A 13,139-nucleotide genomic window follows, 5' to 3' on the forward strand; every position below is an offset into this window, starting at 1 on the left:
GACAAATACTGCCCCAAACATGGTCCAAAGAGTTGTACTTAACTGTTCTTTCTCTCCCTCTCCCTCTCCCCCTGCTCCCAGTTTATCACATGCATCAATTTCTCTTTCCCCCTCTACCATGCCATGAGTGCCTGAGCGCCAAGTAAACGGCAGAGATCAAGAGTGCAACACTGAACCGCAGGCGTGACAGGAATCTAGCAACTCACTGGAAACCTGGTGCCTGCAAGGTGGGGCGGGGTGGGCGTGGGGCTGTCCATGTTTCAGTCATGAGCCGACCACCAATAATGTCTGAGGGGAGGGAAAGGGGAAGGAACCAGGGAGGAATTTTTGCTATGCCCCAAGTGGAAAAGCAGAGGTGTTTCCAAGTGGCTTCCCACCCCGTGAAAAGGTAACAAACAGAACATGACGAGATGGGGACTGCCGTACAAAGGAGCACAACCCAATCCTGAGTGAAACCAGATGGGGGAAGCACCAGGACTGATGCAGATTTCTGCTGCTGTGTGGTGAACCTCAGTGCGTGCACTTTGAATGATCCAATGGAGTATTCCAGCCACTGGCATTGTAACATATCGCATAAACACTGAACCTCAAATCTTTTGGAGGGTGGAACGTAGGAGTTCTTCAAAGCAACAGTTTTGGACATAATTATTTTCCTTTCTGAAATAAATCATAAGTGTTACATATGATGCTGACAACTAAAAAGACTAGGAAAGTGTTATGAAACTCAAGGTGGGACCGTTTTGGCAAAGGAACATTTGTGCATTAAGCCTGCCATCAGTTGAATGAGAACTGTTAGAGCGGTTGCCAAATATTTTGTCAACTCACCTTGCTCTGTCCTTCTCACACATCTGTGTTGAATGTCTGCACAATTGTGGTTGACCGAATGCTCTGTAAAGATCTTTGTTTGTACCTGACCTGCTCTATCCACGCCTCCCGATACGGCAAGATTACCCCTGGAATCAAGTTGTCTTGCCTCCGTGGTGCCTTCCGACACATGGCAAGCAAGGACTTGCACTCGCAATGGAAGACTTCATTCAGCCAGCAGTAAATGAAGGGATTGTAACAAGTACTGCTCATGGCAAGCCAATGCAGAGCAAAATAAAGGGAGTTCCTGGTTTGTATACCCATGCTGGAGATAAGCAGCACATAGCAACTGAGTGGGAGCCAACAGATGGCAAAAACCGCCACCACCATGGCCAGCATCTTGTTGCTCCTCTTCTTGCTTGTGTGATGGGCGAGGCGCTGCTGAGCCGTGACGTCCCCAACGGCATGGCGCAGCCACAGCCTCTTGGCCAGCCGTGCGTAAGCGATGGTGATGAGGGGCAAGAAGTAAAGCAGAAGGAAAGTGGAAAGGTCCAAGCATTTCCACACCAGTTCAGCAGGCTCATGAAAATCGGGGAGACACAGGCTGCGGACGGTAGCTTCCCTTAGGAAACAAAGAGATTTTTTTCTCCTGATACAGGGTCAAGAAAATGCTTATGTAGCTTTGTACAGCGGAATACCTCCAAATCCACTTTTAGGGTCTTTTTAATGCCATCAAGGAATACTAGTCCTTACACCTATTGTCAATTCATCTATTATTAGGTTGTTAAAAACACAGATCTGGTTATGCTATATTAATAACTACTCCTTGCCTGTGCCACCACAAACCTGAGAGTCGGTTGCACCAGGCCCTCGTTTTTTAATATCGAGAGTGCAGCTCTTGAATCCAGATTGTGCTCTTCTCCCTGTCTAGGCCCCTCTTTGCCCCCTTTTCTTCTTGGGCTTGCGTCACGCAATCATGCTGCCTGCTCTCTTTCCATCTCTCACACTCCCTGCAGGGTCCCACGGACTTGGGCTCTGGCGCCCGCATAGTTGCCTGCAGCTGCATGGTGGCCCGCTCCCTCCCCTTCCTCAGATGACTCGTGCACTGCTGGAAGAAGGGCAACAGAAGAACAACCCTGGAGGGAGGAGATTTGGGGAGGGGATGTATGTGCACGCAAGGGTTAACTGGACTTTGCACTCTAAGCCTTCTGGGATAACTCTGGGCGTCAGGAACAAGGGACTATTGATTGCGATAAGTAATGTTCTTTAAGTAAACTTCCAGTTAAAAGTACTTCTTCTCCAGACTCAGTCTTGTGTTCATCAATCTGACTCTCCAAGCATGTTCCAGCAAATGCCGGATTCCTTCTCAGTTTTGTCCCTCCCGTCTGTCCTTTTGTTGTTGTTGGCATAGACTAGAGCACTAGCTGCCAGGGGTGTCAAAGGCAAGTCAGGAGCGTGGGGAGGGGATGAACTGAGTGAGGAGTGGGCAGGGGAAGAATGTGAAGATGGGGGTCTGCCACTGCGGCCACATGGAGTTCCACCCTCTGATGCTCGTTTCAAATGTACAATTATTTTATGACATAAATGTCTATTCCACCTTTCTACAAATAGTGTACTTGAGGTGTGCACACAAAAATGAGTGCTATGCACACTGAAGGGTCTCAATGTGCGGATGGGCCAGCGGTGTAGGGAGGAAGGATTTAGAAATGTCAGGCACTGGGGAACATTTTGGGACAAGCCAGGCCTGTACAAGAAGGATGGATTCCACTTGACCCAGAATGGAACCAGACTGCTGGCACTTAACATCAAAGAGGTGGCAGAGCAGCTCTTAAAATGAACCGCGAGGGAAAGCTGACAGGAGCTGGGAAGCATCCGGTTTGGGCTGAATCAGCTCTAGGGGATGAAGGTGAAAATGTTTCTGATAGCTCAAAGGGAGACAAGGTGAAATAGGCCATGAGCATATAGTAAAAGATGACAGCTGGGCAAAGAGGCCAAAGGGCCACAGGGGGAAATGTATACACCAGGGACATTTGGAGAGGGACACTGTATAAGTATTCCTGTTCTAATGCTAGAAGCTTCTGAGCCAAGATGGGAGAGTTGGAGAACCTGGTTTTAATTGAGAACATACGTATAATGAGTATAACAGAAACCTTGTGGAATGGAGAGGACCATAGATATGTACTGGAGGCAGGATACGTACTGGAGAAACCCTAAAAGGGGCAGACTCCTCGACAGAAACCACAGGCCCCCGAAATAATCCAGTACTGGGGACATGACATCGTCCTCCTGACCAAAATTCTCAGGGTTATCTTGAAATGGAGAATGCAATCGGGGAGAAATCCAAAGGAGAAAGTGTTGTAGTAATGGGTGACTCTAATTACCCTCATACAGACTGGATAATATATGCATGTTCTGGCCATGAAAAAGAGGTAAAATTTCTCGGCCACCTCAGGTCAAGGTGTTGCTGACATTTCGGACTGTTTCTGCAACCTACTTAGGCTTGTTGTATCACTGTCTGATTCCAGTAGCATCCTACCCATTCCCCCTTCTCCGACTTCTTATTTCACCTGGATGCCGCCCCACCTCGCCTGGTCTTCTCTGCCTCCTGTCTTCTCCAGAGTTTTACCCAAACCATTGCCAGTACAGCCCACTATGTCCTGCGTACTTTGTCTACCTCTGTAAAAAGCTATGTCCTGGTGTACCTTAGACCCTGGCTTGTCGTCTCTGCCCTCCTTTCCCCACCTGGGTGTCCTGATCCCTGCTGTGCCCTACAGTGCCTTCAGGGCACGGGTGCAGAACTTCAGGCCCAGGGTCCACATCTGCCCCTTCAGGGTCCCCAGAAGCCACATCCCCTGCTCCTGCCTCCCACTTCCCCATCCACAGATCGACAGATTTCCTGGCTTTTGCACAGTTTTTCCTCATTGTAAGAGGTGGAAATGCCTCTCCTAAGGCTTAGCTGCTGGCAGTGAGAGCTTGAAGCGAAATGGCACAGGTATTCTTTGCCTTCAGCCCCAGCAGCCACCGGAATGCGACCCCCAAGAAGTTCTCAGAAACGGAATTCGGCCCTTGGGCAGAAAGAGCTTCTGCACCCCTGCTTTAGGGTAACACAGGCCGTCCAGGTGTACCTTTGTATTGCCCCTGGGGTACCACATGGTAAAAATGGGTGAGGAAAGGAGGCGACTTGAAAACTCACCTGTAATTATACTTGAAAAGCTTCTGGAAGACGGCATGGGGCGGGGAGAAGCAGGCTGCCATCACCCAAATGCTGGAAACACGCAGCGCGCCTTTGGCCAGGGACATCCTTGGCTTGAGTGGGTTCAGGATGACCTGAAAGACATTGCGCCCCGCAGCAGTTCTCCTCTCTGTGAAGAATCTGTGAACGTCCTCAGAGTCCCTGTGGGGCCACCGCTGCCCCGCTTTGTTGTCTTCTGGCAGTGCCACCGCCGCCACCCGCCTTCCCACTTGGTCTGCTTGGCAGCCAGCCCACCCTGCTGGCCCCACCCGCCCTGCTCGCCGCTCCTGCCCGCCAGCTGCCTCCACCTCATGCGGCAGCCGCGGGCGCCTGCGAAGGGCCGCCTGAAAGAGTGTGAGCGTCCTGGACCTCTCACGATGCTTCAGCTGACCTCCGGCAGGCGCCCTGCGGCTGCTCCGCAAGCTGGAAGCAGCTGGCGGGCAGGAGTGGCGGTGAGGTGGCCGCACGTACCAAGGGAAGGGAGCCGGCGGGCAGGCAGGTGCGGCCAGGTGGTTTGGCTGGCCGTCCAGCCGGCTGCCCAAGTAGGGTGGGTGGGAGGCGCATGAGCGAGCAGCGAGCGGCCGCTCCTTGGTCCTGCCTGCATGGCCGGCCAGACCGAGAAGCGGTGGGCCTTTGGAGGGGGGGAGCGGCACAATTCACCGCTCTTCCCATATTCTGCTGCCTGATGCGCCTGCATCAGGCTGCTTCATGGCAGGGCTGGCTCTAGTGGCCACTTACACATTGCCCCCCAAAGGGGAAAGGCATCCCCCCAAAACAGAACACAGACTGCAGAACATATCGCTGCAGATTTAGGAATGACAACTACTATTCAAATAGAAATACAAGGCATCACACCATAGTGGAGGAGACTGAGACTGGGTGACCTGGGTGCCTGTTCAGTCTGCTGTCCGGTGCTGACTTCAAGGCCTCCGGCCTGCTCTCCCTCCTTATGGATCTCTGACTTTAAACCAGACCTGGACTGGACAGCACATCAAATAGAGGAGACCTTCAAACAGAGGACAGCCCTCTGCAAAGTAGGACACCTGGCCACCTGTATTGCCCCTGCAGTGGGTGTTGAACTCTTAGCTTAGAAGTGTGAAGATGGTGATAAATCAGACTCAAAGGTTCACTTACATGGAGACTTTATTGGGTAACTTACAGCACACAGGCTCACCCAGTGACAGTGATCAGACAGCTTCTCTGAACCACAAGCCATGGGATCCAATGGGTCTTATACCATGCATGTCGCCAATGAGGCCGCACAGGCCAGCAGTGTTTGGTTCTCGGCACGGCCGCCTGCAGCTCAGCATAAACACACAGCTTCGCTTCTCAGGCATGGCCTGGTAAGGCTTTCTGCTCATTAGCAGGGAACAGCTGAGAAGGCTGCTATCGGCCCTTTGACTCATCTGCACATGCTCAGGGGCTTACTAGCAAGGGAACTGCACCAATAATGAACTTAAGCAAGCATTATGGATCTCTAGGCCCTGCTAACACTACAAATGACTTGGCTACGCTCCTGGGGCCAATACACCACCCTAACCCTCCCCCATCACATGAAGATCTGGTGCTTTTAAGAAAACTATCTGTAAGTACTTGACATATTAGAGACGCCTCAAGAATAACAGAGCATTTCCTGAACAAATCTTCCCTGAACACTCTCAGGAATGTTTCCACATTAACCTCCTAACTCTGCACCTTCTGCCTAACTCCTTGCTGTCACAACACGATTCTCTTAGCCATTGTCACTACTGAGTTGACGCTAGAATGCAGTTAGTAAATTCACTCTGCTAAGGAACTCTCCAAAGCCTCCATTAAAAATTGCTGCCCATTTTGACTGCAGGGCTGCAGGACAAGGCCCACCATCATGAAACCCATCAGCCATACAATTGGCCCCCAGGAGACTGACAAACTGCCTGGTTTTGACCACAAAACTGTTGTGCAAGCCCATGTATGTAGAGCACCTCTCAGGCAAAGGAGACATGGCCTGATGGGCTGCTTGCAGCTTAGGACGGAGGTTATGAATTGCGCAGACCTGCTGTTCATTATGAAGGGAAATCAGCCACATACCAATTTAAGAAGGCCACGACAACGGGACAAAACACCGTGGGCTTCCAAGCACCTGCTCCCAAAGTGGATTCCATACCTGATGTCGGTCCAGAGCTACAGCTGTCAGGGTCAGCATGGAGACGTGGAGGGAGCAGTACTGCACAAAGCGGCTGATGTGGCACATGGTTTCCCTAAAGGTCCATGTGCTGCTCACAAACCGAACCTGCGGAAGATGTGAAGAACATCAGGAGGGCCCTGCTGGGTCAGACCAAAGGCCTGTCTAGTCCAGCGCTCTGTTCCCACAGCGGCCAACCCGATGCCACTCGGAAAGCCCACGAACAGGGCCTGAGGACAACAGCACCCTCCCGCTCATGGTCTCCAGCAACTGGCATTGTGACACTGAAGGCAGCACATAGACATCACGACTCGTAGCCGCAGGTAGCCTTCTCCGCCCTGGGCTGACAGCTACTGGGGGCCGTCAGTGGGCCAAGAGCTTTCACAGCTGCACAGCCAGACCTAGCCAGAATTCACTTGGTGTAGTCAAGAGAGATCCTGCATGAAGCCAGGAAGAGTCTGACCATTTGTGCAAGCGCATAAAGATTAAAATGAGGACTCCATTCTGACATATAGCAATATTTTTCTTGTTACTGCCTGGTCCGGGCAGAGAGGGCACTGGCTAACACCCCATGTCCTTTCTGGAAGGTCCCGCTTCATCTATGGAAGTAACTGCATCAGTTAAAAGCTGTAAGGAGGGAACTGTTTGGGAAGACTGATTCAAGCAGACTGGATAGTAGTAGAAAGACGTTCTCATCAAAACTGCCATTGAAGATGAACCAGAAATTACAGTTGGTGCTAAATCCACTGCCAGGATACTGACGGGGACAGCTGTCAGGGATCATGTAGCACTGATCTGTTTCTGGGCCAAATTCAAGGTGCTGGTGTTGACCTACAAAGCCCTAAATCATTTCAGGTATCTGAAGGAACTCTTCCCCTGAGGGAGGAGGGATCCATCTCATTGTCCCACCACTAGGGGAAGTACATAGAGTGGTGACACAAGACAGGGCCTTCTTTGTGGTGGCATCCCGACCTTGGAATGGCCTCCTGAAGAGGCACACCTCATGCCTGGCTAAGCCCATTTATTCACCCAGGTGTTTATGAGTGGCTAGCTCTGCTGCTGAGTAAGTGGTTTTATTTGATTTTATTTTTTTTATCAGATGTTTTCATGTTGTTACCCAACCTGGGATATTTTTTTTAAATGAAGGGCAGGATAGAAATGGGAACATATAAATAAACAAATCACCACACTCCATGCCAGCACTGGACATCAATAACTCTCTTTAGAGAAAAGCAAATATAACGCTACCTTACACAGTGGCCTTTTACTTTCCTGGGCAGAGTCATGGGGAAGTAATTATCCCCCGTCCCGTCCCCAAATTCCTTTACATTAGGGGTGCAAGCTTTACAGCACAATCCTAAGCACATTTATTCAGAAGCAAGCCCCTCTGAGCTCAATGTGACTTCCCCTTTAGTAAGAGTGTTTACGACTGCCAGCATAGGCGGCAACCCTAGGCACACTTACCGCAGAAGGCAGTGGGTTGCTCCAAACATTCAGAGGTTGTGCAGATCCCCATCCACAAACCAGTTCTAGCCCTTTTCATCTCCACCAGGAGCAGGTCTTTTGTAAAGCTACTGGGTCTTAGTTTCCAATTCAAGAACAAGGCCCCCCAGAGTACTCGGCATTACAGCATGGAACAGTATATTGTTGCTGAGAAAATCCCCCCCCATCCCGCTACTGTGAGGATTGCAGCTACACTCAGAGGATCTCTGCACCTCAAGTTTATTGCGCGTTCACGGTTGCTCACTCACTGAATTGTGCGGGTCCTTTGCACGATGTCATGGTTGTCCAGGCATTATTCCACTATTTCCCCCCTGCCATCCCGTGTTTTCCTCAAATGGAAAAAAATGGGTTTTTTTCCCAGCCCACAGAATAGGAGTGGCAGGACCTCCCCATGAAATTCTCCCATAGCGGAAGAAACCGCCGTGTCTGCCTGCTGCGGGCGTTTGTTTTCGGTTATTGGGGGATGAGGATGAGGAAGCCACTGAGGATGGGAGCGGGGTTGCACGGCAGGAGACCCGAGCAGATTTGACAGGCGCGAGGGCAAGAATCGCCTGCCAATTGCGTCTCCTGCCTCTGCATTTCTCAGGCAGAGGGAGAAGAGGGTAAAATGCCTCCCTGCAACGAAGGGAGACACATCTGATCCCCCATGCCACCAAGCTCGGAACCAATGTCCTCTGTTGTTTCAGACCACCCTATTAAGTTCAATGGGGCTTACTCAGGGGTTGCAGAATTACAGGTGATCTTATGTCTACTCAAAAGTAAGTCCCATTAAGTTCAACGTGGCTTACTCTCAAGTAAGTGCCCAGGATCAGGGCTGCGAGAACACAGTACAGCAGAAGTTACGCTACTGGGAGAAGAAGGGGGGAAGGGGGGGAAGGGAGCGCGTGTAAAGGCAGTCAGTGGTGATCCTGCATTTAAAACGGAAGCAGAAAGCCCCCTTTTAAATGCAGGATCTTAGGCTGGTGTAGAGGTGCCCTCAGAGGGAACAGGCAAGCCCGAGGGGGTGGGGTGGGGTGGGGCTGGAGATGAGGCCAGCTTCCCCGCTAATCAGAGCTCCGGTGCAGCATCTCTGCGAGCCCCTCCGTGCCCCAATTCTCCTGTGGATATTTTCAAATCAGCTGCCCCTTTCCCCACCCACTCCTGCTCCCCCCTCTCCATCTGCAGAAGCCCCCTTTCCACGCCCAGAATACACATCCCCCACCCAGCCTCTCCTCCCCCGCCTTCTCCTCGTCACCCTGCTCAGGCTCCCAAGCCCGCTCTGTTTGCCCCACTGCAGAAACCCTGACACGAGGTCTCCATTCTTGGTTGTCTGTCCAGCCCCAGGAAGCCAGGGCAGGGCAGGGCAGGGCAGGGCAGGGCAGGGCAGGGCCTTCATCGAGTTGACAGCCGCCTCCCGTCCCGTCCTCGCAGCATGTGGCCGGGCTCAGCACTTACCAAGGCGAAGGGGGTGTTGAGCAGGGTGATCAGGATGTCTGACACTGCCGAGTTGGCAATGAAGAGGCGGGTGGCCGAGGGCGTCCTCTTGTCCTTGAGCACCACGTGGCAGACCAGCAAGTCACCGAAGAGAGACACAAGCATGACGGCTGTGTTGGCCACAACGAGGACCGCCTTCACGGCGGCCTTCTGGGACTCCGGCTCATATTTAGCCAGCTTGGCAAACTTCTCCCACTCAACAAACCAGCTGTCTGTCCAGTTGAAGGAGGTCCCATTCCCAGCCTGGAAGCGGAACATGAGTCTGGCCAACGAACCATTACATTCGGACCCCTCTGGAGTGCCCGGGAAGGGAGGGAAGCAGGGCAGCGATGACAGGCGCGTGGGAGGCGGGCTGGCTCCCAGCCAGGTTAAGCTTTGCATGGGTACAGGCAAGGCTCGAGCAGAGGGCGCTTGTTCCAGCAGGTGAGATTCATGAGGGCTGGCCAAATCTGGCCTTTCAGTCCCCCCAAATACCCAGTAGCCATCCTCGTAAGCCAAGAGGCACTGAAATTAGCACTGGGGTTATGCAGAGAGATCACACCAACTAAAGGTTGGATAAAGGTTTATTAAGGTCAACATAAAGGGGTAGAGGGAAAGGGAAGAATGGAAGTAGCCAGTTACACAGAGGGTACAAAGCTAAATCACTTAACTATAAACAGAGAGCTTCATGAGCGCACACCCAAACCAAAATAATAAATCTACCTGGCCTGTCCTTACATACTGAATCATGGATCTCCCCGGATAGCAACCAGCTGTCTGCAGGTCCAGGACCACCAGGATGGAGACCCCATGCCTCGCCCTCAGCCCACTTTTAAACCCCAGCCCTGGCAACCCAGGGCAGATTTTCCTTCAGCCAATCACTGGCTCAGCCCTGGGTGGACCGCCCTGGCCTCCAAGAGGCTGGGACTCCCCACCACCTCCCACGGTTGGCACTTCCTAGGTAGCAGGGGCTGCGCCTGGCCTGGGGCAAAGGGCCGAGGAGCCTCTAGATTACAAACAATTCCAGGTGGTTACCTCCGACGTAGCAGCCTGATCCAATCTTATGGTGGAAAGCAGGCTGTTATCCTTGACATGAGAGTCATCCCACCAAGTCTCAGTTACACCTATCAAGTCATAATTTCCCTCCTGTATTAAGAGTTGAAGTTTGTTCTGTTTGTTTCCCATACTCTGGGCATTAGTATATAGACATCGAAGACCATGTGCTTCATAGTCTGGCTTTCTTCCTACATGTTTGTGAAGACTATTATTGGGCACTATTAGAGCTGATCTCTCTGTTGTGGTGCATGAGCCTTCGTCCATTGTTACCCCCAAATTTATATCTCCCTTCCCCATAGGATTCAGTTTAAAGCCCTCCTGATGAAGTTCTTCATGCTGTGGCCAAACACATTCTTCCCAGCCTTTGTGAGGTGAACCCATCCCTTGCCAACAGCCCATCTTTCAGGAAGATGAGCCCATGGTCCCAGAATCAAAATCTCTCACGCCGGCACCACCTTCGTAGCCAGTCATTCACCCGGAGTATTTTTCTTCCTTTTCTATCCCTGTTCTAACTACTGGAAGGATGGATGAGAAAACTATCTGGGCCCCAAAGTTCTTGAGTTTCCTTCCCAAAGCTTCAAAGTCTGACATGATTTCTTCGTAGTTCTGCTTGGCAGTATCATTTGTTCCCACATGGATGAGAAGAAAGGGATACCTGTCAGTGGGCTTTATGAGTGCAAGCAACCTTTCAGTCACATCTCTAATCCATCCTCCAGGGAGGCAACATACCTGGCGAGTCCACGGGTCTTTGCAACATACTTGGGTCTCGATCCCACATAGGAAAGAGTCTCCCACTACTACTACTCTTCTCTTCTTGTTGTTGTAGGCCTTGGTTTCATCGCCTCTGCTTGAATGACCTTCAGCCTCTTGCTCACTCTCATGCAGGTTCCCCTGTAATTCTTCCTCTGCAGGCTGTCCTCCAGTCTCAAGTACCTGGAAATGGTTCCACAGCTCCACTGCTTCCACTGGTGCAGAGTGGCGTCTAGTTCTTCTTCTCCTAACCATCACCCTTTTCCAAGGAGTATCCTCTACTGCATTTTTCCTCACCTCAGCATTTCCCACTTCTGCCTCATCTTGCTGTTTCTCTTCAAGCTTCTGGTCTTCACTTTGCTACTGTAGTTCCCCCATTCTGTCCAAGAACTCTTCGTGTTCTCTTATTCCCCGGAGGGTTGACAGTCGCTGCTCTAGTCCTCTTACTTTTTCTTCCAGCAGTGTGATCAACTTCCACTTGTTGCAGGTGTAGGCCATGTTGTTCTCAGGCAAGTAAACAAACATTGCACACCACCTTGCAGGTCACCACCACTGGAGAGTCTTGTCCTTCCATAGCCTCTTTTCCCTTTTTGTGTCTAGGCTTTCTGATTGTTCTAGACTAGCCTGTGCCTGCTCCTCTACTCACTAGAGGTTAAAAGCAGAGTCCCACTGGTGAGGAAGTGTGTGTTACAAGACAAATAATTTTAAAAAAATGTTAGGGGCCTCCCCCTTGACCTCCCCTGCCCAACTCCTGCTTGCTCCCGTTGTTTGCTCGCTTTCTGGGAGCTTGCTTGCTTGCTTCTGTAGTCCCTGGACTAGCTAGAGCAGCTTCCTCTGCTCTGCTCAGCTGGGAGGCGGGAAACAGACTGAAGCTTCCTGGCCACAGCTGCTGGGAGTACTCAGGCCACACACCTCAATTCAGTTGGAGCTCTCAGGAGCACCTGGTGAGCTCACAGCCACTCAGAAGGATAAAGGGCAGCCCCCTGGGCTTCCTGCAGCCCACTTACCTCTTTGCCTCTGTCTCCTTTGTCTCTTCTACCACTGCAACTCCCCTGGCCAACTCCTGTTTGCTCCCCCTGTTCGCTCGCTCTGGTCTCTTGCTCTCTGGGAGATTGTTTGCTTCTGTAGTCCCTGAACCAGCTGGAGCAGCTTCCTCTGCTCTGCTCTGCTCTGCTCAGCTAGGAGGCGGGAAACAGACTGTTTCGAATTTGGGATTTACAAAACAAACTATAAAGTTTTACTTTGAAGCCCTGCAAATCACCCTGCCGCCTCCCAACGAAGACTGATGGCTGCACAAAGAATGCAAGTATGAAGCGATCCCCGCCTCCCTGTTCGGCACTTTGTTGCTGTGTGCCAGGCTAAGGGAGAAGAAAAGTGTGTGTATGTCATGTTGTGAATCCCCGGCTAGCCTGTCTAGTGACTGATAGCCCCAAAGGCTTACTCCTTGTTTAAGAAGTGTTTAAAAGCACAATTGTTGTTCTGTTGTTGTTAAGTGCTATGAGAGCAAAAAAAATGTCAAAGCCCAACTTCAGTAGTGCAGGCCTTGTAAGTTATAGTCAAGATTTGATTAAAAGTAGCCTAAAAGAGCTTAGGCCTATTCAGTTTTTAGAATGTTAGAGTCTGTGTGAGCTTATCTCTGTGTGTTCTCAGAGCAGAGCCAGGGGGAGTCACCCAGCTTCCCAGCCGCCGCTGGTCTATCCTTGGCAGAGAGGGAGGCTAAAAGATGTCTGGTGAGAACCTGACAGAAGTGGAGTAAGATCTGCAGAAAGGTTGCCCAGGTTAAAGTGTCATGGCTAGAGAGCTGAGCCGTGCCATTCTGTTTAGTCAGAAGCTTTGCTAAAAGGCTAAAAGCCCTTGTCTGTCAAGGGATCTGGAAGGGGTGTAGGGTCACACCTTCCCCTTTTGAGCTGATGCAGAGGCGAGGAGCCTTTGCTGGAAACATCTCATCTTTATTGCCCAAAGCCTTCTCTGTTTGGATCCATCACCATCTGGGCTTTTTAGAGACACTCTGCACATGGACTAGAACTTTGGATTGTTAAGGACTTGCCATGACAAGTACTGTGAGGCTTTCATAGCCTTGAACTCTCGTTGCTGTGGATTGTGTGTCTGTGTTTGTAGTCAGCTCAGTGTATGGCAGGCTGAGTTTGATCTGTGACTTTTGGACTTCCCTCTGCCAGGACT

At 51.2% G+C, this 13,139-nt stretch overlaps 1 protein-coding gene across 1 annotated transcript in view; it reads right to left on the reverse strand.

Annotated features, from left to right (window-relative positions):
- The window catches only part of LOC146338660 (G-protein coupled receptor 83-like), a 29,949-nt gene extending 19,270 nt beyond the window's left edge, over positions 1-10,679 (reverse strand). Inside the window, exons 1-5 of the mRNA XM_084813283.1 lie at positions 10,631-10,679; positions 9,135-9,346; positions 6,180-6,305; positions 3,998-4,131; positions 845-1,426 (exon numbers count right to left, since the gene is read on the reverse strand). Of these exons, the coding sequence (XP_084669409.1) occupies positions 845-1,426; positions 3,998-4,131; positions 6,180-6,305; positions 9,135-9,346; positions 10,631-10,679 (1,103 nt within the window). The remainder of the gene's footprint in view (positions 1-844; positions 1,427-3,997; positions 4,132-6,179; positions 6,306-9,134; positions 9,347-10,630) is intronic.
- Between the last annotated feature and the right edge of the window lie 2,460 nt (positions 10,680-13,139).

This window comes from Heloderma suspectum, chromosome 9, assembly GCF_057233095.1.
Source record: "Heloderma suspectum isolate Gila_16-S chromosome 9, 16-S_ref, whole genome shotgun sequence".
Classification (NCBI taxonomy): Eukaryota; Metazoa; Chordata; class Lepidosauria; order Squamata; family Helodermatidae; genus Heloderma; species Heloderma suspectum.